Genomic DNA, 27,104 nt, shown 5'->3' on the forward strand with positions numbered 1-27,104 from the left:
CAGAATGTTGGCATCATAAAAGCTCTCTAGGTGAATGAATACAAAGTTATTATCATTCCATGTCTTTATCCGAATCATTACAAAAACGCAGGGCAAAGTTTAAGAAAGTTATGTGTCTAAGTTGCTAATCTTACCTTCTGAAATGAACCGCGGGAGGACGGTGCCCACGGTGATAAACAACAAGTCTTTCAACAAGTAGCGGGAGCTTTGCTTCTCATCTTGGCATCAGAGGCTTATGGTATAGCTGGTGCACAGCGTGCCTAAAAATAGGTCGACTAGACAGGCGCTCTCCTGTGGCAGCATGCCTCCTTTGCCCGCCTGCCTCATCTCACTTTTATTTCTCTCTCTTCACTCAGTTGCAGAGGATCAGAAGACTGATAAAGGATGGCAGGAGGAAGCAAACGAGATATAGATCCCATCTCTCTACATCCTTCTCATCCCTGAAGCTCTGCGTGCTTCTCTGAGCTGCAGACACCAAGCAGGCAGTCTCCTCCTCTGCAGCATTATGTGATAATATAAAATAAGAGATATGCGCAGTGCTTGTTGTATCTGGGTGTCTGCTTGTGCTGCAATCTCTTTGTGATGCCTCTAGCACTCCATTGGGATTTTATATATATGTATACAAAAAGAGTCGGGGCAAAGTACATGTGCACAAACACTAATTATGATAATGTTTGTTTATATAGACTTTATTTGTAGGAAGAGATCATTCCATGACTTCTTTTCTTATGTTGCACATTTCCTTGCCTCTGATCTTTTTATCGTATGAATAAAATAATATTACTAACAAAAAACATTGTAGTATCTGTAGTTAATGTTGTTTTTAAAGGGACGTTACAAAGGAACTTGTGCTGTGTGTTCCATTATTATAATGTAGGTTTTCAGTTGCTGTTTAGTTCAGACACTGTTTTCTACAGTAGCATGTAAAAAGTTCCTGCTCCCAAGAAAAATAAAAAAAGTTAACTATTAAATGTTCTCATGGCTGTTGAAATCATAAGAATGTCATAACTATCACTTAGTGTAATTACCTCCTGATTATGAAATATTTGAGAAGAGATGAACCCATTCACACATTTGAGGTTAACCTCCACAGCTTCTGGGTTGAGCAATGATTGTAGAGCCTGGCAAGAAAACACTCAGCCATTTATGGAGGAGCTACTGCTGCATGTGTGCACGTTTCTTGATGCAGTTCTCCAGGATTGTAGTAAAAAGTAGCAAAATGTTGCTTGAGATATTAGTAGAAAATCAAAATGATGTCGCTGTATCATTTTTTTTTCCTTTTTTGTATTTTCTGCAAGTGAGGTTAAATTTGAGCTAAAACTTGTGAATTATGGGAAGCTGAATTCATGCACATACATGTTTTTCTTTATAAAGAGATCACCTCATCCTAAGTAGTAGCCAGTGTATTATCAAGAACTCCGGGAGATCACTGGATTAGGCAGGTGCCATGGTAAATGGTAAATGGCCTGTATTTATATAGCGCTTTACTAGTCCCTAAGGACCCCAAAGCACTTTACATATCCAGTCATCCACCCATTCACACACACATTCACACACTGGTGATGGCAAGCTACATTGTAGCCACAGCCACCCTGGGGCGCACTGACAGAGGCGAGGCTGCCGGACACTGGCGCCACCGGGCCCTCTGACCACCACCAGTAGGCAACGGGTGAAGTGTCTTGCCCAAGGACACAACGACCAAGACTGTCCAAGCTGGGGCTCGAACCGGCAACCTTCCGATTACAAGGCGAACTCCCAACTCTTGAGCCACGAATGATAGTTCATTTGCTCGTTCTAACTGGATCAACAGCAGTAGTTTTTAAGAATCCTTTGAGACTCTTTTCAGCTTTAGATTCATATACATTTAATGCAGTATGTGGGTTTGAATCAGAATAACCTACCTACTTCCACAGAATGGCTCATGCATGTGTTTCTCAGATATCTCTGGAGCTGAAAAAATGACACGTGCATGGAAGTGTCTGCAGTTCACTGAATGACCACTAGAGGCTGCCTCTTAAAGTGAGTTACTTCCCATGCACTCTTGTTAACATGCTCAAATGTAGAGCAGCTAAAGTGGGATTTATCCTTCTGGATTAAATCTGTATGTTGAGCAAAGAGTATGATGTAACTGCCAATCCTTCTGAAATCCTACACCATAACTTCCCTATATGAGTAACTACATGTCACGTCAGCACAGCCTGCAATGACTGTGATTCGCTCCTTCAGTATTATTGTTTCCTACTACACATTTCTAGTTGCTTCTTCTACCATAGTTTTTTCAAACCTACTTGAAGAGAGCAGATCGACCTGACGATAGAAATTCCACCGCAACCCAAAGCTTTGGATGTGAAATTGCAGAGCAATGCAGGGATACCACATATAAATCCTAGCAACAGCACTAGCCAGTCGAGTAGACAATATTGTATATAGATCCAACAGAGAACAAAATTAAACCAGTGGTCTGTGTACTTTGTTTGAATTTTAGTTTTTTTCTATGTTTGTTCTTTAGCATTTATTAGCTAGTATCTGGACCAAAGACTATAAAAGATGGACAAAGCTGTGCTTTAAACCTGCATTCTTTTTATGGCCACATGATGGCGATACTTGTAGTTACAAGAGGATTTGCAGTCCTATAAAAATCTTTGGAACAATTACTTTCTAACTTGACCTCCATAAAGACTTTCCTTCCGTGTTTATAACCACTCGATGGCATCATAACGGCTACATCTATGTTTTGCTAGCTAATAACCAAATGTGCAACCAATGCGATGTGATTGTGCAGCTGGAAAAAGTCACATACACGTCTACTCAAGTTGGAAAAGAAATATTTGGTTAATCATGAAAAAAGTTTAGCCTCTTGTCTTTACTTGCTCCGCAATATGGAGTGACACAGATCAGGTAAAGTTAATAATTAGAAGTAATCTGGTATCATTTAAAAATTAAACAATAAGATGCAACATGTCACAAACATGTTGTTTTCAGACTACAATGCAAAAGTACCCAACAAATGACTTCCCGACTTTGGAAATTTGACTGTTTAGCTCATAACCATAACCAACCACCTACTAGGAATAACTTAAAGCTCTTTTCTGAACTGACTGATCTCTGTTGTATTTTAGGCCTGCTTATAGAAAAAGTTGACTCGGTGAATATCAGCAGTTAGCTGGTCCCTGCCTGTGCAGCTATCCTTACAAAAACTCAGAAATTAGTTTTAATGGTCATCAAACTGCATCTTTATTGATATATACTGAGGTGTCATTAAAGATAAAGGGAGGTGGTCAAATGTCGTCTTTTAGAGGCAGAGTGTGAAGGAGCACATTAATAATAACTCTCTGCTCTCATCCAAATATGGCCTCTTCAAAAGCAACCAAGATGACCAACAGCCAAAACCCTCTAACTTCATAAACCAATGGGCGACTTTCATGTGGAGAAGCCCATCTTTTATATACAGTCACACAAAAAAACTCGATAGGAGTTTGTTTTTTCACAGGACTTTTCTACAGTACCGTAATAATAATAAAGTATAATTAAAATTCTCCTTTAAGTGGAATCAAATTAAGTAAGTGAATGCTGTATCAAAGGACGGAGTATCTAACAGACCTTTGTTTCAGCCTGCATTTCAACTTCATGTAGAAAAGTGAGGCGTGTGTTTGAGTGTACCTTTGCAAGCATAAAGAAACATGACACAGGTTTTCTTCTTCAAATATATAATCTTAGTTCAGTCATACAGATATATACATTGTATAATAAATAATATTTATAAAAACATAACATTTACGATTATAAAATAAAAAGGGAATTATTCAACTTTAAAACATTTGTACAAAACTTTGGATATAGCGGGGAAAGATGAGGGGCCTTTGGGGGTCTCGGTAGGGTGGGGGGACTGAACACAGAAAGGTAGGCCCAGGTAGGGAGGGCTGTGTAGAAGATGACGTGAACACTAAGCTATGTCCCAAAGAGAGGACAGCCTACACACTACTGGGTAACTTGTGTGTTTGTTCTTGAATATAATTAATAGGAAGCAGGTGGGACTGTCAGAACATGTTGTGTGAAACCTCTCTTGCTTTGCTCCACCATTGTGAAGAGCCAGCTCGCTGTCCGTCGGTCCATCCATGCTCTTCTGTAGTAGCTTGTCATGCACACGCACATACGCATCCCTTATAAATCATCCGTTCTACGCTTCATGTTCTCAGAATCAGATGTTTTTTTAAACTTCGTGAATTGGCAGTCTTTACAATCCACCCACAAATCATAGCAATTTTTGTTAGTGGTCTTTAAACCGGTTTCTTTTGTTGCAAGTTACAATGTGCTGACACTGAAGTCTATGAAAAGCATTCTTTTGATTAAATGGCAGTAATTTGTTTTTCCCAATATTCTAAAAATCAAAACATGACGGCAGGAGTGTTTCGGGGTGTACTGACAAGAATACGAGTTCATAAATCAACCGTAAAAACCTTAACTGTCCAGCTGACTGAAAACACAGATGGAAGGATGTGACAGCCAATCAGATCTTTCTCAGCCCATGTTGTCTCCACGTGTCGTCACATATCCCCTTGTTTTCTTTCCCTTTTGTTCCCAGAAGTAAAAGATTTTTGTTGAGACAAATGTTTTTCTGCACCGAAAGTGATATAAAATAAAACAAAACAAAACAAAACACCAGAGTTAATATTGGACATAAGCTGGACTCAAGTTTGATGCACAAATTCATAACGACACAGCCATAATAGGTGACCTTCACACATATAATCAGAACTTTTCTGTGGTTAGTTTTTACCCCCAGACTCCGTAAGTTTGAATGGTGAAGTTGCATGACATTTGTAGAAACCATGAGCGATTTACAGGGTGAATGTGGTAACAGCGCCGTCATTCATAAGAACTGCTAGCTTGCAACCAAGAAGAATTTGCTCACATAAACAATGCTCAAATGTTTACCACCTGGAGTTATGAATAGTGCACATAAATACATATGCACGGGTTGTTAGTTAGCAGAACGAGCATGCCTCCTCCTGCATACCTCAAACCCCAGCTCAGTGGTAATATTTCAGAAATGTGGGTTTATTAAAAAATCAGACTGAAGCACATGTCTTCTAGTTGACTGTCGCAGTAGTCAGTCTGCAGGGAAGGAAGGGATCAGCTCAGTAGTTTAGAAAGGACAGGACTGCGGCACTTCCAGTGCCTCAGTTCAGTTCAGTTCAGTAGTTACAAAGTGATGGTTTCCTGGGGCTGCTGACGTGTTCAGTATTACTTAAGAGTACGTGATTGGGTAGAGAGGTTGGTTAAGTTAAAAAACAGCAACAACAACAACAACAAAAAGGTAAACCAACCAGACTGGCTGGAGAAGTGAGGTGTTAGTTAGAAGATGCTTTTTACTCAAAAGCAAGGAGAGTCACTGTTTTTGTTTTTTTGTTTTTTTTTACTGCATTAATCTCACATGTAAAAGTGTTACTGTACATGCCGAAAACGCTGTGTTGGCATGAAGGGTGGGAAATAAATAAAGACAAAGGGGAAGGGAGGGGTAGTCATGGCCCAATGCTGCAGGGTGAGGACGAACGAGGGGAGAGTGGCAACTCTAGCTTCTTCCCGTGAGAGTGGACCAAGTTATCCATCAGGTCAACACGGGACACATTCTGCTCAGATATTATGTAGTTATGGGGGTAGTGGTTTGGAAGATAGATTCTTGTGCATGGTTTGTACAAAAAATGGTACAGAAGTATCCATTACTGATGTGCCATTACCCATTAGGGCTTGAATGTGTGTGGATGAATATGTTTTTGACTGCGCTTGTGTGTGTGTGTGTGTGGTGGGGGAATCAAGGAAGTCATGCAGGAGGTGGGGAGTTGAAGGTCCAGCAGTCAGCTTGTCTGTCTCACTTACACGTGTGTACGTCGTAGACGCGCACACACTCCTGACAGCTGACGTAGCAGCACCAGTGGAAGATGCAGTGACACTTCTCTTTGCGTTTCTCAGTCCGGGTGTTGTGGCCGCGTCCGCAGCACAGCAGGTCGCAGCCCTCAATGCCGTGCGACGACACGTTGCAGACACGATCGCGCGTCCCAAAGGAGCCCGTCTCTGGGTTGGGCTCGCAGAAATTGGGCGAGCCCTCGTAGTACACCAGGTCGCGCTCAGTGGGGTGCTTGAAGAAGGCGTACTTGACTCGCAGGGTCTCCACCCAGCCACGAGACTCGCGGTGCTTCTCCACCACCATCTCTGAGGCGCTGTCGTACTTGTCCTTCAGGTAGTCGCCCAGCATGCGGAAGTCCGGCTGCGCCCACCAGCACGTCTTCACCTCGCAGCTTCCAGAAAGGCCGTGACATTTGCAGCGCAGGTGCATGTGATCCAGGATAGTCTGAGAACGAGAAAAAACCCCAGAATAAAAGTCTGTGCGTGGGAAAATGTTTTCTCCCTTTTTCAAATGTTGCAAAAAAATGCTAGATGTGGCAAATATTATACAAATTAAAACGCATATATTTAAATTTATATTTAATTCGTTATTTAAAAATGTGTCCGACAGTTCAAGAAACACATTTAAATGTCCTGGCGATTATTTCCCAGGCTTGAAAGGGTTAATATTAGTTTAGGTAGGCCACCTAATTGCAACACGAGGCTGTACTCACACTTGCCCACCTATTGTGCATCTGCAAGCCACTTTGTAACCCTCCTCTACCTCAGTGCTTCCTTTTCATACCGTTTCTCTGATAATCTGTGTAATATCTGCTGTCAGTGTCTTCTCACTACTTTCTTTGTCTTGGCTGCACATGGAGGCGCTGGGAGTCCCAGAAATGAACCATAAGTCCAAATATGAATTGCTGCAGATGGAAATGACAACCTTCTTTTGACTATAGTGACTGAAATAAAGTGAAAACCACATATTTGGCATCTCAGCATGCATCCAAGATTTTTAAGCTTTTCTAATAACACTTTTCCTCACTAAAGCATCATCGCTTGAGCGTCATGACTCTTGCCCAGAAAAGAAAATCTGCCTCATCCAGCTGGATTCAGAACAGATTTCACTGACAATCCTGAGTCACTGCATGAAAGGATAGTGCGCTTCTTAAACACACAGATCACTTTTTGTCTGTATATGTTCGGTATGCTCCAAAAAATTAAAATAAATTCTCACCTAGCCAATAAATCTTTAAGTACGCTTCTTTTGACAGAACGTTGGAGCTGTGAGGTTGGTGAGATTTTAACTACAACTGTTGTCCTCTGGGTAGAAACAAGTTATGATTTTTTTTTCTCTTTGTGCAACGCATTGCTCTGAAGTGTAAAATGTGCTGGTCTTAGTTAGATAACTTCTTTGGAAGCTGCCACAACGGAACAAGATCTGGTAAAGCTTTATGCTCAGAGATTTAGAGTGAATTCGGTAATGCAGACTAACAAAACCACTAAAGCCTTGCAAAGCAGGCCAAGAAAAACAATATGCCAGTGGCTGCACTTTATTGAAGTGTCATGCAGCTGTGGAGTATGGAGGCTCTGCGCCGCTGCTAATTCTCTCTGAAGTTATTGGCTCACGTTGTGAGTATGCTCCCGTGGGACGTGTTTTTATGTTTTCGGTTTTTCATTGTGTTGTGCTTTAGCTCAACAGCTATATTTAGCTGCAGAAATCCCCCAGCTGGGGCGGAAGGCAGGTGGCTGTGGCACCTCTGGGTGAGTAGAGGGGAGAAAAGTGGACCAGTGACATCACACCGTGAGCTTGTCATGCCAACATCAAATCCAAGGCCCTCGGGGCTAAATAACGAAGCGTGAGAGGGCCAGGTGGAGAGGACGGGTGACTCCTCTGACATTACCTCTGTTCAGTGAGCTCCTGTGGTCGCTCTGACTGCTGCTGTGGGCATCAAAGGGCTGTCTTGTTGCCGTGTGGTCCCCCTGTTTTGCCTCTCAGCGAGCAGCCTGTTTTCTCCCAGCAGTGACAGCAGCCAGTGATGTTTTAAGACTGAGCTGATTTGCTTCTTTTTCTTCCCCCTCAGCTCACTTGGGTTATTTGACTGTCGGGGAATTTCTCATTGGGATGCAAGGCATGAAAGGCAAGGTGTGGGGGCATGGCGGGTAGATGAATGTTGCTTAGATCAGTAATTAACCAGTCATTCAAAGTCAAGTGCTCGTTTTCAGATGGAAACTTGGGATTGTGAGGACAAGTCAAGTACCTATATCATGCCTGTCACATGAGCAATCAGTAATCCAAAATAGTAATAGTTTCACTCAGCTTTTTGTCCATTGTTTTTACATCACCGTGGTTAAACGTTGACCAATAATTGTAACTAACTAACATGGCTTATCAGAGTGCTTCATCTGACAAGTACATTTAGTCTGAAAACACATAAAACATGTAAGCTAATACTAAAACTGAGCTAAATATTCAGATAATAAATAATCATTATTTTTGAGATATTTTGTCATTTTTTTCTTGAGTCTGAGGTTTCTTCCTGTATAAAGGGAGTTTTTCCTTCCCACTGTTACCAAGTGTTTGCTCATAGAGGTGCCGTCTGAATATTTGGTTTTTCTCGATGTTATCATAGGGTCTTTACCTTACAATCTAAAGCACCTTGAGGCAAATATTGTTGTGATTTTATACGATACAAATAAACTTAATTGAACTGAAAGTTTAAAAAAGAAACATTGACTTTGATTACCTGTTCTATCTTTGTTTTTTATGCTCTCTAACTCTTATTTCCAAGTGATCTTTGGGTTTAAGTTGTGCAACGACTTTGAACTTTTCCCGCAGTGTCAGTGTTGAACCTTACTTTGTTGTTGTGACTGGGTGAAAGCCAGGTTCTAAAAACTGGGGCAAACTCTTCTGAGATGAGTGGGAGCTCTTACAGTAGCAGGTTAATATCTGTGGTTTTAAAGGTTTTCATATGGATATTATATTGTAGTACCCACATATTTTTGGCTGGTTAATGTTATTTTCCATGTGAAAAGTAGAAAAATAACAGTGCAGCTCTGCAGGTTCCTAATAGTAAATGTGTTTACCGTGCGTCCCGCCTCGTTGTTGTGCCGATTCATTGCTGAGCGAGCGTCTGGACGGTTTTCTCTGGCATCCGCAAACTCCCTGGACACCAGCACCCCAAACTCTGCATCCTCGCTGCAGCCACCCCACTTCCAGCCCTCCCCTGGAGGGCCCTTGTGGTGGGAGTCGCACCCACACATGGTCGACGTGCCCTCGGCACATGAGCGTGTCACTGCAAATGCAACGCCCGCTGAAGCTATAGCATGGACGAATGCTGACTCTCTGGTTGCTGAAAGAGACGGACGAAGACAGACAGAAAGACAGAGAAAAGGAGAAGGAAAGGAAGTGTGTCAATCTTATGGTAAACGTAGACAAGGTGATCTTTACTACTGCCAACATCCAGACAGATGTATTGAAAGGGATACCTTCAGGCGCTAACCTTTTAACACAACATTTCATCTTTGAGAAGGCACATTAATGGACAGGTATTTGCCACTGTAATAAAGCAAGAAGCCTATAGAAGAACTCCTTAACATCTCCTATATACAATATAATATAAACAATGTTTAACTATGTTTACACAGTTCTGATCATCATCAGTGACGTGGAAGAACCACCAAGGAACCTAACAGCAGAGTCCCTGCAGTGACATCAGCCTATTGTAGTCTAACGCTCAGTGGGATCTAAGTGACCCCCTGTCATCCCTGAGGTGTGCTGCTTTGCATCTGGATAGTGTTTCAGGAATGTTGTTACCCCCCACCCATTCCTGTTTACAGCCTAAGGCCTTCTGGTGAAACCTAGCAGTGTGTCAGGCTGTTTCTTCTTCACTCTGACGGATGGAGTTACGCTGTCTTTGAAGACAACAGCTTATTATGTAACCAGACACCATTGTTTCACAATCACAGCACACTTACTGTGGCTCACCCATTACACTCCACCAGATATAGAAAAACACACACTATTGGTGTCCTGTGACTTCGATTCCAAAAAAAGGTGAGGGGCTTTGTTAAATGAAAACACAAACAGATCCAATGATTTCAGAGCGCTTAACCTACATTTAAATAAAAAGACATTTTTTAAAGTTTGATACCAGCAGTGTTGGGCAAGTTACTTTGAAAAAGTAATTAATTGTAGTTACTAGTTACTGCTTCAAAAAGGTAACTGAGTTACAAGATTCTAAAAGTAATTAATTATTTGATTTGAACTCTACATTTCACCTTTAAAAACGATTTCCTTTGCCTTGTTTGGTATCATTGTTTTCAGCACAACCTCACGTGTCTGAATTTACAGTTATGTTTTCATTTTGGCATACTGTATTAACACAATTGATCTAAAATCAGACAAAAAACATAAAACCTGAGTAGAAAAAGTTAAATTTTTTACTGTAACAACCACAAACATATTTAATGAATCATATTTCATAACTTTAAATGCAAATATAAATTGTCAATTTTAAAATATTCACAAGTTTTGCAAACAACAAAGTTATTTGCAGCTATTTACCTCTTACCCCTTTTTTAAATAACCATTTCAAACTATTTACAGAACAATCAGCTGTTCTGCTCAATAACATGCCACAAAAATTATTTGTGCCACCAAAAAAATAATTTCTGTCCACTATAAAGGAGAACATCACAGCCTGATACCTGCAGGTCTGACAGCAGCAGGTGTATCACTCCTGTTTCTACCTGGAGACAGCAGTCGCCTCATTGTTCTGACACACAACACAAAACTATCCACAACACTACACGCTAACTACACAAGACAACACATTAACTACACACTCCAAACATGCTAAACGTCACAAATCTCTCACATCTCAAAACTCGCTCACTCCTAAAACTTCCCCCTCTTCCTAAACAACCAAATGTCATGTTGTCATATCATTTTTTTTATTGGTCAACATGGTACATTTTTCCACCAACACGAACGGGCTGTTTTTTCTTCTTGCTAGCGCTGTCCTTAGACAGTAATCCTGGCGAAACTATTCAGGAAAAAACGCCGCGTATATATTGTTTATAGGTAGCGCCCAGATTACTTACAGCTACTTCTCTGCAACTGATATAAGATGCGGTAAGACAGTTCTGCTCAGTTGCCATTTCATATGACACCAAATGATTTCTCCCTGCACCAAGACTCTCTTACTGTGGAGCTATGATGCTGCAATATCCCCAGAAAGTGCTAAAAAGGGTGTTCCCCAAGTGTTGGCTGAACAGAAGCACCTGTATTCAGCATTAATGGTGCCCTTACAGATCTCCAAGCTACCTATTCTATGTGCACCGACGCCTCACTGCATCATTATGGATGCTAACCTTTGAACTGTGTACTAATAATGTTGGATGTTCTTCACTTTACCCTGGAGGCCATGATTTTCCCATAATTTTCAAAAGGAATAAAACATTTCTGATGGCCCGAACACGGGGACAGTTTTCCAGTTTGCATAAATCTTAAATGAACTCAGGCACAAACAAGTTGGCAACATCAGGAACATTTCCAATGTTGCCTCTGGGTTATTAGAATCGTTATAGTATTTTATAGTCCTTGTCCCACCTTTTTTTTAAGCATGTTTCTAGTTTTGGATCCAAAATAAAGAGATTTCTCTCTTAAAAAATCTGAACCATATTGCTTTAACACCATTAATCAATAGAATTAGAAATCATTGTGCAACATTTTTATTTACATTTTACCTAGCATCCCAGCTTTTTCCCCTCTATGATAGTTATACAGAACAGACCTTCAGGCTTTCAACAGCTGGAATATCTGATCTACGGAATTGCACGACTTGAGTTTTGAAATTTGTATGAACACGACTGGAGAATTAAGCTCCTATTTTGCTGACCACACTGGCAACTAGAGCTAGAAATTCTTTGATGGATCCACTGCCAAAAACTCAAGGAGACCACTTAACAAGCCACAGACAAAGTTTACAAATGTTTGTCTGGAAGCTAGCCATATTTTCCCCACCCACAATTTGACTGCAGTCAGTGTCCCAAAACCAAAACCCTTTTTTTTTATGTTGGCTGCTTTTGAGAAAATCTTGAGAAATACAGACAGTGAAATAACGTTAATCAAAACTATGTTTGTTAATTATTTTTGATATCTTTTGTAAAACTGAAACAATAAGAAACTGTTTGTCTACACATTTCATGTTTATTGTTTATCCCTAATGAAAAGAGGTTTTCATCTAAATGTCCAATGAACGACACTGGATGACATACTGTCCTCATGTTGGGCATCCCTACTTGCCCTGGCAAGCCTAAGTGGGCCCTCCAAAACAGGGGCCTGTGAGCCCCGGGCCCCTGGAGCTCTGGCTGTTAGCCAAGGCTAGCGCTGCTCCTGCTACCTGCTGGGCCCATCAATCCGCCTTTGTTTCCCTTGTGTCACACCGTATTATCCACACAAAGGGTCCAGCGACTCACGCCCCCACAGCCCAGCTCTGCCCGGAGCTGGCATTCCCTAAACTCCCCAAGTCCCCCTCCTCTCCCACCAGCCACCCCTCCGCCAACACCCTGATCCGAAATCCCATACACCACCACCCACTGCAGCACCTCAACCCCCCACTTCCTCCAGGCATCCACCAACAGCACCACGGCAGCCAACCCACAGCTTAAGGTGGCCAGGGTACTGGTTGGTAGCTCTTGCTTCCCTAGCATGAGCTTCTCCATTAATCACTCCCAAAGTGGCACACTCTTCATCCTTACATCCTTACCTCCTTCCCTCCATCCTATCCTTCCCTATCCCACTGTGCACACTCGGGCTAGGTTGGGAGAGATCCCCTTTCAGCCTGTTTTCATGACAGAGTCAAAAGGGCGTGTGAATGGGGTGTCCGTGGGAGCTGGACTGTGTGAGGCGCGCACTGGCCTTCATGCACAGTAGGGGTTGAGCGGAGCCCCCCGGCCCTTTTCTATTGCCTGTAATCTCATTTGGCCTCCCCTCTCCCTTTTATTTGACTGAGGAGCTTGGACTGCTCACACTGCCCATTTCTGCCCAGATTCCTTCGCCTCTGACACACAGGCTAATTCATTTCCAATCAGCAACCTCACACGCAACACACAAACGTCTGCCTTTATAATTAGGGACTGGAAGGCCTTAAGCAGGACACCTGTGTGCCTTGTTTCCCACTGTCAGGTCTGGTGGGACTGCCTAATTGACGCAGATAAGTGTAGGGATAGTTTACACTTAGCATTCTGCGTGTACAGCACCTGATGGATGCCTCCAGTACATCAGCTGTCAGGTTTTGTTGAGAGATTTACCGCACTGACCTTCTTTCATGTACGAGTGTGTAAACAAGGTTGGGAAAAACCAAAAAAAAAAGCCCATGAGTTTGAAGATAAATGCAATATAGAAGATAAAGATGACTAATGTGTCAGTGCTTGTACCTGCACTCATTTCTCAGTGCAGCCAGGAAAGGTGGATATTATTGTAATTGCCCTAGTTAGTCGTTTGTCAGCAAAAGCCCAGGCAGCTCAGGCAGTGCTGAGCCTTAGGGTGGAAAGTGTTAAACACCAGTTTTGTAACAGCTTGCAGTAGCCTTACCTTCAAAGACTGCATTTTAAAGTTGGGTGTTGTTTGGAAGAGATTATTTAGATCCCTCTAGATCATTTTTTTTTACTCAGTAAGCCTGTATGTCAGTACAAAAATCAGCATGAAAGATATAGCAACCTAAAAAAAAGTCCTACCTTTATCTAGAACAGGGCCGAAAATGGCCAGGTTGTCCTTGATGGTGGTGCAGTTCCATCGGCGACCCCTAAACTGGTGCTGGCACTCTTGGATCCCCAGCTTGACTCCTTCAGCGACACTGGGCATAATCTCAATGTAGTTGCGACAGAAACGCAGCTGTTTCGGTACGAGGCCGGGGATAGAGCCACACAGGATTGGTTGGGAGCCCAAAGATGAGTACTGCTGCCCCAGTGCCAGGGACCTGTGTCACAGAGAGAGGGAAAGCATCGTTAAGTGAGATCAGCACCTCTGTGTTAAACACACAAGTGCAAAAAACACTTATTTATTATTTTTTCCTGAGGATTTGCATCAAACCTCAAGACATATTCAGCAAAAGTGCCTAAATAATTGTACCCATTGAACAAATTTGGTACTGCTATCTGACTTTTAGGAACTTTGACATTTTTATTGTAGGTTTTATAAGCAAAAAATAAATAAAACTAACCTGTACATTTCTCACATTAGTTTGGTATTCTTTCAAAAGCCCTTCCCTGTGCTTCCCTCACATCTTCTGTGCCCTCTGTGAACTCAGTTCCACAATAGCAAGAGTGGTAACCTGCCAGGGAGGCCTCACTGAAAGGCAACCTGCTCTGTGAGTGGAGACTGCTTCTGTATTCATTAATCTCCCATTACACTATAAATGTAGCCCTGAGAGAGTACAATGATTCATACCTGAGTGTTTTATTGATTTATATTGTTTATACTAAGAGCTCCTCTTTATTTTGCTTCCTTTTTTCTCACCAGAGAGAGGAGGCTAATAAGCCCACTTCAGGGCAGGGATACAAGCTATTAGTACTGACTTCTCAAAGTGTTTCCACTTGTTAGCTTGCACAGATCTGCTGATCTAACTGATAACACACACAAGAACCTGTCTGTTTAGTTTGGGGAAAAGCCCCCTCGTGTGATTTTGAATATATGAAAACACCTGCCCTTGCAGTACCGTCATTAATTTGCGGTTGTCCTCTGGAGGTGATGTGTTAAGAACACTGATGGTGATGCACGAAGATGGCACGTCTGAGGCGATGCGCCTCACCAGAGGACTCGTGCAGATGTGTCTAAGCAGGGATTAATCACTGCCAAACAGTCGAGCTCAGCATGTGTTGCCAGAAACCATTATAGTTTCACTCAGGTAATTAATTTTAATTGCTTTCTATTTCTCTTGAAATAAAAGACAGAGAGAAGACGTGTGTGTCATGCCCATGTTTTAACACGCTTTTCATGTTGACAAGCTCAAACAGAGCTTCTTCCAGAAGCTCTCTTAGATGCCAGATTTATATTTCTTGTTTATTTATTTCTATGCATAGCCTTTATCACCCCATGAAAAATATGTGTTTGAATACAAGCTTGCCCAGCTGCTAATTGTTTTGCAATGTATGCATGTGATTTGAGTGTGTACAGGGTAAGAGGTGTAAAGATGTGCTGGCAGTTCACAGGAGTCTGCAGACTCTGCAGCACTTAGCGAGTCTGACTGGACAACGTGGCGCTGGAGGCCCTTAGAGGATCACGCGGGAACAATTGATGCCGATCAGATCAGAGCGCCACTCGGGATGACCTCAGGACACCCGCAGGGCGCAACCCAATCATAGCAGGCACTGACTCTGACAGATGAGTGCAGTGCAGTGCCCCACCCGAACACACAAGTGAAGCCATTGAAGTTGGGAAGAAAAAAAATCGGCTCTTAGATACTCATGTGCGCTTCTACATGACGCTCCCACCAAACCCCCTGCACCCACATCTTCCTTCTTTATACTGTTTTTCATCTAAGCATTGGTAGCCTTAGATTAATATTTTGCCAGGTATTAAGAGTTACTAGCGGAGGTAGCATTCTGGCACATGAAACTGTTTTGCTTTTACAGACGACCTAATGTAATTTGATCATCCCATAATCAGCTGAGCCAATTGTGTTGCTGCTGTGAGGTTTGTGACTGACACAGATACACAATAAACAATTCTTATGTTTCACGTGGAAGCTCATAACAAAACTTGATCTGATACTCAAAAATTATCGAATGCTGCTACGCACAAGGAAAAATACGCTTGCTGTCTATTAATAACTCAAAGTTAACATGCCATTTTCTCCGATTTCATGTTCCCATGCGGAGCTAGTAATTTGATAGTGCTCATCAATCTCCATTCATGTTCTTGTCTTGAGTTTACCCAAGCGAATGTAGCCACATTATCTCATCTGCCAGTCTCAATCCCACCAACATCAGAGTTCAAGTGTTGCTGACTTCACTCCGTCTGGTGACTGAGTGACTAAGGACCTTAATTACACTGTCTGCTAGATGGGTTGCTGCCCATTAATCTCTCAGTCATGGGATAGACCAGAGAGGATGATGAGCCACTAGATGAATGCTGGTGTCACATGCTCCCCAACAACATCAATGAGCTACCTCAAAGACAAATCTCTCTTGCTCAAGTCAGATATTTATGAATCAGACCACTGTGCCATTCAAAAGGATGAATCTGTTTGCTGTGGTGGGCAGGATTTCTGATGGAATCAATTAGCTAACCACATGGGACTTTGTGGTGGTCATAGCGTGTTTAAACAACAGGCTGTGGATCTGCCACGCTATTTGTCTTTGTTTGCAAAGCATGTGCCTCGCTTGATCCTTATGGATAGATAAGATGAAAGGGATACGTTATTGGCTAGGTGTTAATGAGAGTTACAAGACTCATTGTGCAAACAGACACACACGAAGATGCATGCACAGAGACCGCATGTGTGCACTGCTGATCCTGCCTGCTTTGCCTCACTTCTCGGAAGCTACGCGCAACGTGTCTCAACCGAGTGAGGGAGCAGCAGACGCAGAGACCTCCAGAGAGGCAGAATGCCGGGGGAATCTGCTGCAGGGGATGAGACGAGCAGAAGAGCAGCAGCAAACGGCAGGGCTTGGCAGGTGCATGCCCGGGCACATCCGTGTGGGGCCTCTTCTGGCCTGGGGGTTTACAGCTTGGTTGGGGGTTTTCTCAGTATCTAAACCGGACTGATGTGAAAGTATGATGGGCCACTGGAAACCACAGAAATGAAGCAAAGGAAACAAAGGGATTCCACCACACACCTTGCTGAGAAATGGGAATTCACGCAATCAAGACTATAACACTGTCAACAAAAACTTTTGGCTCAGCCACTCCCAGTGCAATAAAGTCACTACTGCAGTCTCTGCTGCTTGGGGAGGAAATTTAGGTGCAAGGCATGTCTTTATTGCACATTTTAGTTCTTGTTTTGTTTCTGAGCAAGCTCAACCTGAATAGAAGAGTCGACTCATGTGCTGTGTCGTGGGAGGTCTGCGTTACAGGGTTCAGTGTGTGACAGCTGCCTATATCCAGGGACACGAAACGTACCAGGTGACCTTCTGAACTTGTTGAAAACAACATGACATTTGACATCATTGCCGTTAGCACGATGTGTCCACAGAAGTTCATGACCAGGGCCGATAAGCACAAATCTAAGCAGCTCGGGAGTGTTGCTCTCCAGCCTGTTTGCCTCGTTAAGCAAATAGAGGGTCATTATAGGTGAGTGCCCACAGGGATATGAAGGTGTAATCAAATGTGACTTCAAAATGGCTTGTCAGACTTTACCAGTGTTGAAATACACAAATTTACAGATTAGTGTGGACAAACCTGCCGCGGGCACCTTACGCTGTTTGAAGACTTGTTACATTGGTGTGATAATTCTAGACAGTAAAAGACAGCATGACTTTACAAGAGCATGCACCAACAGAGGTCATACAGAAGAGCTGAAATTCAAATTTCATAACTATTGAAGTTTATCTGTCAAATTTGGCACAGATTGCTACACTGTCACTTTGTGTAATCATCAAAATATTATTCTTTGTGTTCATTATGTTAACATCAGGGCTACTAATGTTATCACTCAGCAATAATAGTGTCACTCATATTAATCTGTATGTTTGTTTATTGTGTTTTAAATATTTTCTGTAAATTTGTCAGGAAGAGCTAATCCCAGATTTTGTGTTTCTCAGTAATTAAGCAAAATTGTTTATTTATTTTTATTATTTATTTATTTACATATGGTGTAAAAAGATGTGCTTTGTCTTGACTAGAAGCATACTGAAGAAAAAAACTCTTTTTTGTACTTATATTTATTAATTATAACTATTTGACACAACCTGAACAGAGGAAATTAACCAAGCTGTTTCATCTAGCTTGTATGTTTTTAGCTTTAAGCTAACAGATAGCTCTGTGTATAGTCATCCTACTTTTAAAGTAAAAGCATTACAGTATCGTATACTACACCTTTAATTGTTCTGCTTTTGGCTTATAGCCACAGTGAAGCGTTATTTTAACAACAAGTTGGGTTTTCTTAGCGATCTCTACCATGTGTTGGCCTATTGTTGGTGTGCTAGTTAACTACACGCTCAGTCACATTTTGCTGTTTTGCTAAAGCTGAAAAACTAAAACTTTAACTGATTAGTACTAGAAGTACAATGACCCAAGCATGTTGTAATTTTACATTGTTGATCAATGTTTAAAGCTGATTGATGATTACAGGCTAGTGTATTTTATGTTTATTATATGTTTTGCTTGTAAAATGTGGAAAGTAACAATTGCAGCTATAGTTTGTAAGTCTAGTTAGTTAGTATGCTAACCGTGGCTGTGCTTGTATATATGCTGGTAATGATTTTATTGGTTTCTAATTCCAACACAATCTTTATTTACAGTACATGGCAACAGATGAAATGCTAAATTTGCATTAAACATATTTGTAAATGTCGTGTAAGATGTCAGAGAGCAGGTAGAACTAATGGTGCATTTGTCTTCTTTAATTATAGAGGCCTGCAAGTATGTTTGAGTTTTTATGTTAGACTCTGTAAATTATTCCAACTAATCAAATTGTTCTCCTCTTGGGCAGTAAACTAGGAAAGTGCAATATGCAAATCTTTAGTATACCTACAACAGTGGTATACTAAAGATGCTACAGATGAAAGATTTGTCATTTACAAACAGATCTGATGCTTTCTTCAAACTTTATTAGAATCTATAGAAATCCAATATTTGTGCTCTTAGTGAGAATTGATAATAGGTACCCAGGCCAGTAATAACCACTAGTTTATGGGACTATTTGTTGTCTTAAAATATATCTTTTCCTCTTGCTTTATCGGTGTCCATTAATATGTAAGGCACAATTAACACCTGAAGGTGATCTGAATGCACCTAGAGGCTGTTTACTAACCCCCAATTACCAGACGTCAAACCAATACAATGTGTTAGGTGTAGTGAGGTTAAATGGTAACGTCCAAATAGAACAAACATCCTAAGCCATCAGTTAGAAAATAACCAAAAATAAAGGTCCAGTTTAAAATCCATATGTAAAGTTAGCATGTCTAACAAAACTACACACAATCATTGGATAGTGGAGTGGTGTGGGAACATTCCTCCTGTCTTCATGAGATCTCTATAGTAGGCAGATCCGAATTTAACACTCGAACCCTTAATCTTAAGACAATATTAGGAGACTATTGCTGGTATATCTTTTATATAATTTGCTTCTTTTGTGTTCACGGTTCCAGTAAAGTTCTGTTTGGCTTATGCCTAGATAGCATAAAAGATGGATGTTGCTACTGTGAGTCAATTGCATTCCTTTTAATGGCCAGCAGGAGGCGACTCCTTTGGTTGTCAAAGACTACATAAGTCTATGGGAAAGCTGCCCTCAGTGCCCTTTCTCCGTGACCTCAGTAAAGATTTTCCTCTTCACTTTATGGGCTCCATCGCTAACTTGAGGGTATATCAAAGACAACATGAAGTTTATTTTGCAAATCATTGTCATTGTTGGAGACAGAAAGGAACGATCATGCTCACTGGGTAACATATTGTAAATTACTCGTCATTAGCCAGTGAGCGTGTGATGCTTCTATTTCACGCTCAGATCCACCCCTGCTTTTCACATTTGGTCTCAAAACACCAACATGTTGAGGGCAAAAACGCTCAGCTCGAGATAACATTTCCCTAACCACGTTGCTTTTATGGTGGGTATGAGTTACGGTTGAGGATTAGGCCAGAAAAAAGGGTGCAGTATGTAGCAGAAGACACCCACTCTCTACCAGTGGATGTCCCACATTATTAGCTATGCTTTTTGCACGTCGATGCAAGCTGATTTCACATGGACTTCATATTAGGGAGCTGGAAAGTTAGACATTTGTTCTCATATGCACCTCGCTGACATGCTAGTACAGTTCAGGGCTGCAGTGGCTTTTCTCCATCAAATGTTTCTTTAACATCTGAGTTCATAACACTGGCTTTGAGTTGCAACATATGGCTTTCTGGTCCTCTTTCTCAGCTTTTGGGCTACATCTACATCCACCTGTTATTGTTATCAGTGCACCCTAATATTTCACTCTAAAACCAGCCCTGATGTGTTCCAATTGTTCTTAGCCGTGTCTGAATAAGTTAACTTATTTCGCATAGAGGAACTTTATAGATATTATAGTTGTTTTGTTAGCGTATGCTGGGTCTGTGCCTGAAGCATTGAGTCCCATGTGTGTTGTGTCACTTCTTCTGTGAGAGCGACGCTCCTCTGCAGTAACAAACTGCAAGACTGTTGTTTGCATTAAACTCTAATCTGCCTCCGATATACCGCTATATGTTGATGCTGCGGCTCAGCTTGGGAGATTTGCCTGGAGGATGTCACATTGCTAAACGAGGCCGTAGCAAAAGCAGGCGGCACCGTGCGCCAAAAACACTGCCGTCGGTATCTCATCTATGAATCCCCCCGACAGAATCCACAGAGAGATAAAGACACTCGAAAGAGAGTAAGTGGGCCAAGGAAAGTTGCCGGCTTTGCCCGAGGATGGGACTTTTCCTGGTGGAGGCTGGAATGCAAAGCTGCTATCTGTGTTTTGTTGTCTTCTCTTTTTCTTCGGCACACTTTTGATTTGTAGTCCAACAGCTCCTGGCTGATCAGATAAAAAATGACAGGACCCCTGAAAAATGTTCAAACCTGTTCTGTCTTTCTACCTCCTTCTGCCTCCCCTCCTCTCCAAGTTCTCTCTGCAGACTGCTGCGGAGCATGCGGAGTTAGGACAAGGAGCCCCTGCAGTCACAAGTATGGAGACGTGCAGAGGGAAACTGAACATGGTGTAAACTTGTGAACCTCCCTGTCAGGAAGAGAATGAGAGCAGCAATAGCTCTGCACTGAAGTGCTCTGGGGAGTATAAGGCACTGATAAATGAATGTCAGAGCGGGAACTTGGCATCTTTCTCTGCTGGTAGGTGGACACAACAGAGTCTGAGCTGTTGTCTTGAGAGGACAGAGCTTATTTGAGTCCTGAGGGAGTGTTTGAATGAACCGCAACTCAAACAGCGCATTGTCCCCAGCTTCTCTTCATGAAAGGCAGCTTGTTGGCACTCCTGCTCGAATTGTCAGCGGCAATGCATCTCATGCAAATCATAACTCACACTGAACTGTTGCAAATCTCTTACTGTATTTCAGGAATTTCATTGTGGTCATTTCAGACACCACAAATTGTCTTTAAAAGTAATTTAAAAAAATTAATGGCTTTAATTAAATAAAACACGGTTAAGAAAGCCCGCCGGTTCACACACACTTCACTCAGAGCTGCTGCTGCAGTCTGAGACACTGCCCATTTCTTTGGACCTGCTGTTGCAAGACCATGCAATCTTTATGCAACTTTTCTCTCCTCTACGCGTGTGTCAGTCTGGCAACTCATTGGCTGGTCTGGTGGCTTAACCTCTCTGGCAGTGTTTAATTTTTCAGGGCTGTTGTTGTGGTCAGAAAATCTTAATAGCAAATAAAAAAAAAATATAATAAAAAATACTAATAATAAACTGAATTATTGTCAGAAAATATCAGATGGTTTTTTTGCTGTGTATCTGCATGCAACCAGAGAATGTTCAAATGTGACTGATTAGTAAAATTCTGGCAACAAAAGGAAAACAGAAAGCTTTTGGTTCTGAAAATCTTTCAATGAAACATTCCCGCGTGATTTACTCGATCTTTTGTTGTTGTTGTTTGGAGAAATTTTTAAATTTTGTGGTTGCAAAGTAAAAAGATCTTCTATTTGAAATGAGACCCCTTCTATTTTTGAATGATAGCCTCCTCCTTTTCTCGCTGCATCTGCCAGGCGTTCGGCTGACCTGGTCAGTGACCTGAGGGCTTTAACTGAACACAGGCTGCACAGGTGTGATCGGCACATCTTTGTCACTGACCCTGTCTGTCAAAGAAATTGCTTGCCACTAATAATTGACCTCTGTAACAAGCCACAGAGGTGAGATCAGCCAGGTAATGAAGACTTTAAATAATGTGTGCATGTGCGCCTCCACACGTGTCCTCTAATGATCTCTTCGCCCCTGGCCGTGGCTGTTTTCCCTTTGAGTAACTGTGCTGCCCTGTGGTTTAAAGCAGCTGATAGCCATGCACCAGGGGGACTTTGTCATTTCCTACAAGAGCACATCCCATGTCCTTTGGTGGTGGGAGAAGATTAGGACTCGCCGTCGCTGCTTTGAAACTCCACACTCCTTTGAACCTCTTACCTTGCTCGGTTTTGCCTTGATAGTGTCATCCCACAGTCTTGTTGCGCTGGGTGAAGTAAAGTAATGGATCAGAAAATAAGGGCAGCAAATCTTTTAGTGAGTGACTGAATCAAGTTTCATCAAGTCAAATTTTTCAGTCAGTTTCAAAACCTCATCTTTGAAACACGGTTGCAAACATACAATTTTTTTCATCTGCTAGAAGAAAAAAAAATTGCTGGCTGCAAGAAAAAACAGAAACGTTAATGCTCATGTGACACCTTCTGCTTATGAGGGACGGCCAATCAGAAGGAAATAGGCTTAAATGGCTTGTTTTTAAAAGACAGTGTGTGAACCATGAGGCTCCACTGAGGCCCAGCGTACGTCCAAGAATAACTCTGCGTAGCTGGAAGTGAGCATAATGGGTCCCTTCAATGCATATTTAGTCATATTACAGATGTTTTAGGATAAAGGGAATCTTAACATTTGTTACATAATCATACTTTTTTTTTTTTTTTTTTAGAAATGTATTATTGTTTTGTACCCAGTATCCCTGTGGACGTCAATTTCTGCTGAGACATTTCTCTTAAGCTTTAGCCCTAAATTGCCTTTGACCCTGGCCCTATGGCAGCCTTCAGCCGTTCATAATGGAACCCGAAAGTTTCTTATGAATTACATTCTTATGGATTTTCCTGCTCTTTTCTTCACCTTCAACTGCAGAATAATACCTAAACATCCTTGATCTTTTCAAACAAGACTTGCAGACGGGAGGATTTTCTCGTAGTAAGGATCATTTAAGTGGCCCCCTTTGCCAGCGGTAGGGGTTTTGGAGTTGCGGGGGGGTGTCATAGCCAGATAATGACATTCCTGAGACCAGGAGATGGACTCTAGAGCCCCATTTAAGCTGCTCAGGTTGAACCGGGAAGGAGATCTTGAGAGGTATGCCACAGATATTATTGAGGCCCCAGTGGTTTTCGAAACTTCCACAAGTAATGCAGATTGAACCAGGAAGTTGTATGTATCCATAGCAAGCTCCAAATGTTAATTAAAGGGCATTAAATGTATTATCTGGCACTTGTAGGAAATGGAATTTGCTAGTTTTTTGTGTCAATGTTGCAGATTTATTTTTTCTGCTTTATTGTCTCAATAATTCTTCACCTGAATGGAAGTTAAACTAATAATGGTCACCCGCAGTTGCACTTACTGCTCATTAAAGACGATTTTCAAAAACATTTAACAGACTCTTGCGTCATTCCTTCATCTCTTTCTCTGTCATTCCCCTCTTTCTTTCTCCTTGCCATTGTTCTCTATTTGATTTCACCTCTCACAACAGCAGCTATGTAAATTTAAAGTAATCTTTTAATGACAAAGAGCACGGACAAAACTGACAAGAGGTGTACAACTTCTCTGCTTTCTCATGTGGATTTAGCAGCGGTGATGATAACAGAGGATCAGGAAAACAGCAGTTATTGGATTTAAACATCTTGTGGCCGAGTTAAAACCGATAATCACTGCCGGTGCTCGATGGCTGGAGTCAGTTCAGCTGAGGTAATTCATCGCTGAGAGTGGCTGTCATCATTCACTTACAGCTATCACTGTTTATGCAAGGAAAACAAACACACTGCTGGCTGCTGTTCTGAAAATAGATGAGATCCTACGCCACACTAACTTACGATTAGGAGTATTAACAAAGCTGGCGTTTAATAAGAGAAACATATTATGTCATCGTTCTTGGGTTAAAAGGTGAAAACAAACCGCGGCAGTAAGTCTAATAATAAGATCTTTATTTCATTTTTCCTTCACCACACAGAGAGCATGGTGTTGTCAGATAACTGGATAGAAACGCTGTGGAACCTGTGGATTATGTGAGGTCACATCTAAGCTTCGAGCTTTTATGACTTCTCTCAAAACCTGATGTACAAACTCGCTGTTTTTCCAACATTCTTGCATTTCAAGAAGGCAGTTTACTGCTCTGTCTCTCCAAACCCTCCTCATTAGTTTGCTATGGCTTTTCTCTCCACCACACCTCATCCTCGTCCACGCATATCTGCATATCACTCGAGTTATTTATGCTCTGTTTTGTTTTCAACACCCCATCTTGTAAAAAAGCACGGCTGCCAGGCATAAAGCAGTCAAAAACTCCTCTTCCACTCAAACCCGTCCCACCTTGGCTGGAGAATTTATGGCCAAGTCATCGCCCCTGAGACAGAAGCGAGGAAGAGGCTGCCTGGGCCCTTGCTGAAACTCGGCACCCTCTTGTTTTTGATGCACCAGCTCATTTTGTCACCCTTTGGACATACTCTATACCGTGGGGATGGTGCCACTGACGGGTCCCGTTCCTCAGCACCTGCCCGGTCACCTGAAGCTACCTGTTTCATCTCAACTTCGCCTCCAGTAACATCTACCCTAGCCTACACTTCAGAATTTGTTACCCAAATCAAAGGTAGCGCGCACTGTTAAGGTTCAAACATTACACCAGTGTCATGTAAGCTCCTTGAACAGAACAGCTGCAGGTAATTCACACAGAGAGAATCCCGAGCTCTTTGTCACTGTTGTCTTAGGGTTCTTGCTGAATCCAGGAGTGGGTGTAAAGTCCTCTTTGCCATTAACACTTCAGCCCTGTGGCCTGTGTGCTTGGCAGCTGCCTGCTCTGTAAATGAAACCAGAAGATGCTCGCGGTTTGGACAGCACCACGGTGGGACCACATGCTAGTTGGGCTACTAAAGTGCAGTAGCTCTGACAAGTATTGTGTCGGGTGCCAAAAGAGCTTTGTCATACGCCTACACAAATATCTCCAAAATAGAAGCTTTATGTTACAAAAGAAGACCAGGAGCTATGAGGTCAGCTGCATGTCGCTGAATCTGTAATGAGATAAACCTCTAAATTTCAGTTGCTGGTGCCAAAAGCGATCTGGGATAATTTAACAAAGAGTAAAACCCTGCGGCACCTAAACATATTGTCTCCTCACAAATCCGTAGTGGTGGGGGTGAATTGTATTGCAATTGAAGTAAAATGTCCAAAATGTACCGATTTAAGCGCAGCCTGTGCCCCGTGGTAAACCGCAAATTTGTAATATTTTCTTTTTTAATTGTATGGGACTTTGTCAGTCCCAAAAATCTTTTAGATCCACTTCACGGCAGGTTTTTTTGGGGGGGCCGACGGCCTGAATGTAGAACAGTGACGCACAATAACAAACAAAACCAAAATGACAATGATCTTATAAGCCATTATTGTTGTACTTCCTAAGGCACTCCTAAAATTACATGGTTGTATTTCAGAAAAGAAATTAATTATGGTTTATAAATAGGGGGGGCTGTTTTTTGAGGCTTTGTTGAGTTTTCATGCGCAGCATCAGTCCTGTCATTGTCCCTGAGTGAAAGACGCAATTTATGTATTTATGAATGACTTTAACTGTTATGTGCAAATACTCCGAAGTCCATCTTTTGCTGTTGACATCAGCATGGTGACCACTCGCTGAAGTATTTTATCCCCCTTAAATTAAAAGAAGACACCCACGTTTGAATGATTTAAACTAAAAATTCACCCTTTTTTGCATCATAACATACTCCAACATGATAAATAGACCTGAATGTGCAGGGGAAAAGAACGGCAAGCCTTTTCCGTTACACTAGTATTTGAGGTTAAGATTCTTTGGACTGGGCTGGAGAACATTTTTCCACGCAGTCTACTGAAAGTGCACATTCTGCCCTCTCAGAAATGATCATTTGACCAAAAAAAGTCTCTCTCTCTTTATGCAGCTATAGGGTCTGATGCTGAAACTGTGGATTCGTACTCACCACCAGATGGGATAGCCTCCAAGCACCCGTGAGCTGGACAACCACACACACATCAAATATCCAATCAGATACAAATCCATGAGGTAAGCCTTGTAGTGTGTGAGAGGGTAAGTAGATCAATACATAGAACTTCCAGTAGGCAATGAAGAAGAGTTTCCAGGAAGAGAAGCTTTAGGGCAGCTTGATTGTTGAATGAGGGGAAAATTAAAATGATATTGAAGCAAAAAAAAAAAAATCTTCCTCCTCTTTTCCCCCCTTCTTTGAGTCGGGCCAGGAAAGTGTGTCTGTCTCCTAGTAGTTAAGAGAATAAGTGTCTCTTACACACATGCACACACGCTCCTACCCGTCCTCTCCTTCCCTCCCTCTCTCTGAGGTTCTTCCCTAAGGTAGATATATTTTTCTCTCTCTCTCTCTCTACTTTTTTCTCCCTCAGGATGCCTCATCCACAGGCCCAATATTAAAGGGGGGGTGGTGGGGGCAGCAGGGGGAGAATGAGGTTTGGAGATGTCAGCTGGCAAGCCAATCACAGAAGATGGCCTTAGGTTACGAAAAAAAAAATTATTATTCGTTCCCATCTGTCAATCACACGCCACCCCCTGGTAATGTGAAAAAGAAAGGAAAGAGTGAAAAGAGAGAGGGAGGGAGGGAAATGAGAGAGGGAGGGATAGGGAGGGACAGATGAAAAAGGTAGAGTTGAGTTGTTGCTCAACTTGCTTAATCCCGGGATCATCGGGAAAAAAATGATCCCCCAAAGTGGTTTTGGAGGTAGGCGATGTAGCCCGGCTCCTGCCCAGGAGGAGCCTCACACACGCTGACATACATGTTGACACGTTGATTTTTTCGGGGGGGTTGCGCTCTGACTAATTGATCCGGATACATGTGCGTACAGTGCACACACACACATGTCAACACACGCACGGGCACATATACAGTGAATTTTCTAAATTGTTGCCCGCCCTCCCCAACAGGGGAGGACATAAAAGGGAACACAATAAAGCCATAAACTGTGGCGGTAGCTGGGCCAGGCATGCAGGGGTTATATGCTTCAGCGGCCCAAAGGCGACACATTTTACATCAATACCATTGTCATTCTGATGGGCTGTGGGGCAAGCAGCCGTGGGACGGGGAGGAGGAGGAGGGAGTGGAGAG

At 42.2% G+C, this 27,104-nt stretch overlaps 2 protein-coding genes across 2 annotated transcripts in view; one reads left to right on the forward strand and one right to left on the reverse strand.

Annotated features, from left to right (window-relative positions):
* LOC309712940 (vesicle-fusing ATPase-like) overlaps positions 1-1,324 on the forward strand; it is a 31,447-nt gene extending 30,123 nt beyond the window's left edge. Inside the window, exon 22 of the mRNA XM_082544160.1 lies at positions 357-1,324. The gene's annotated coding sequence lies outside the window, so the exon portion shown is untranslated. The remainder of the gene's footprint in view (positions 1-356) is intronic.
* Positions 1,325-3,702: 2,378 nt separating this feature from the next.
* wnt3 (wingless-type MMTV integration site family, member 3) lies at positions 3,703-26,363 on the reverse strand. Its single transcript, XM_082544438.1, has 4 exons — positions 25,956-26,363; positions 13,630-13,871; positions 8,974-9,239; positions 3,703-6,349 (listed from the first exon to the last, which is right to left on the reverse strand). The coding sequence occupies exons 1-4, from the start codon at positions 26,033-26,035 to the stop codon at positions 5,870-5,872; spliced, it is 1,068 nt and encodes a 355-aa protein (XP_082400564.1). The 5' UTR covers positions 26,036-26,363; the 3' UTR covers positions 3,703-5,869.
* Positions 26,364-27,104: the final 741 nt, after the last annotated feature.

This window comes from Aulonocara stuartgranti (assembly GCF_965226115.1).
Source record: "Aulonocara stuartgranti genome assembly, chromosome: 8".
Taxonomy (NCBI): Eukaryota; Metazoa; Chordata; class Actinopteri; order Cichliformes; family Cichlidae; genus Aulonocara; species Aulonocara stuartgranti.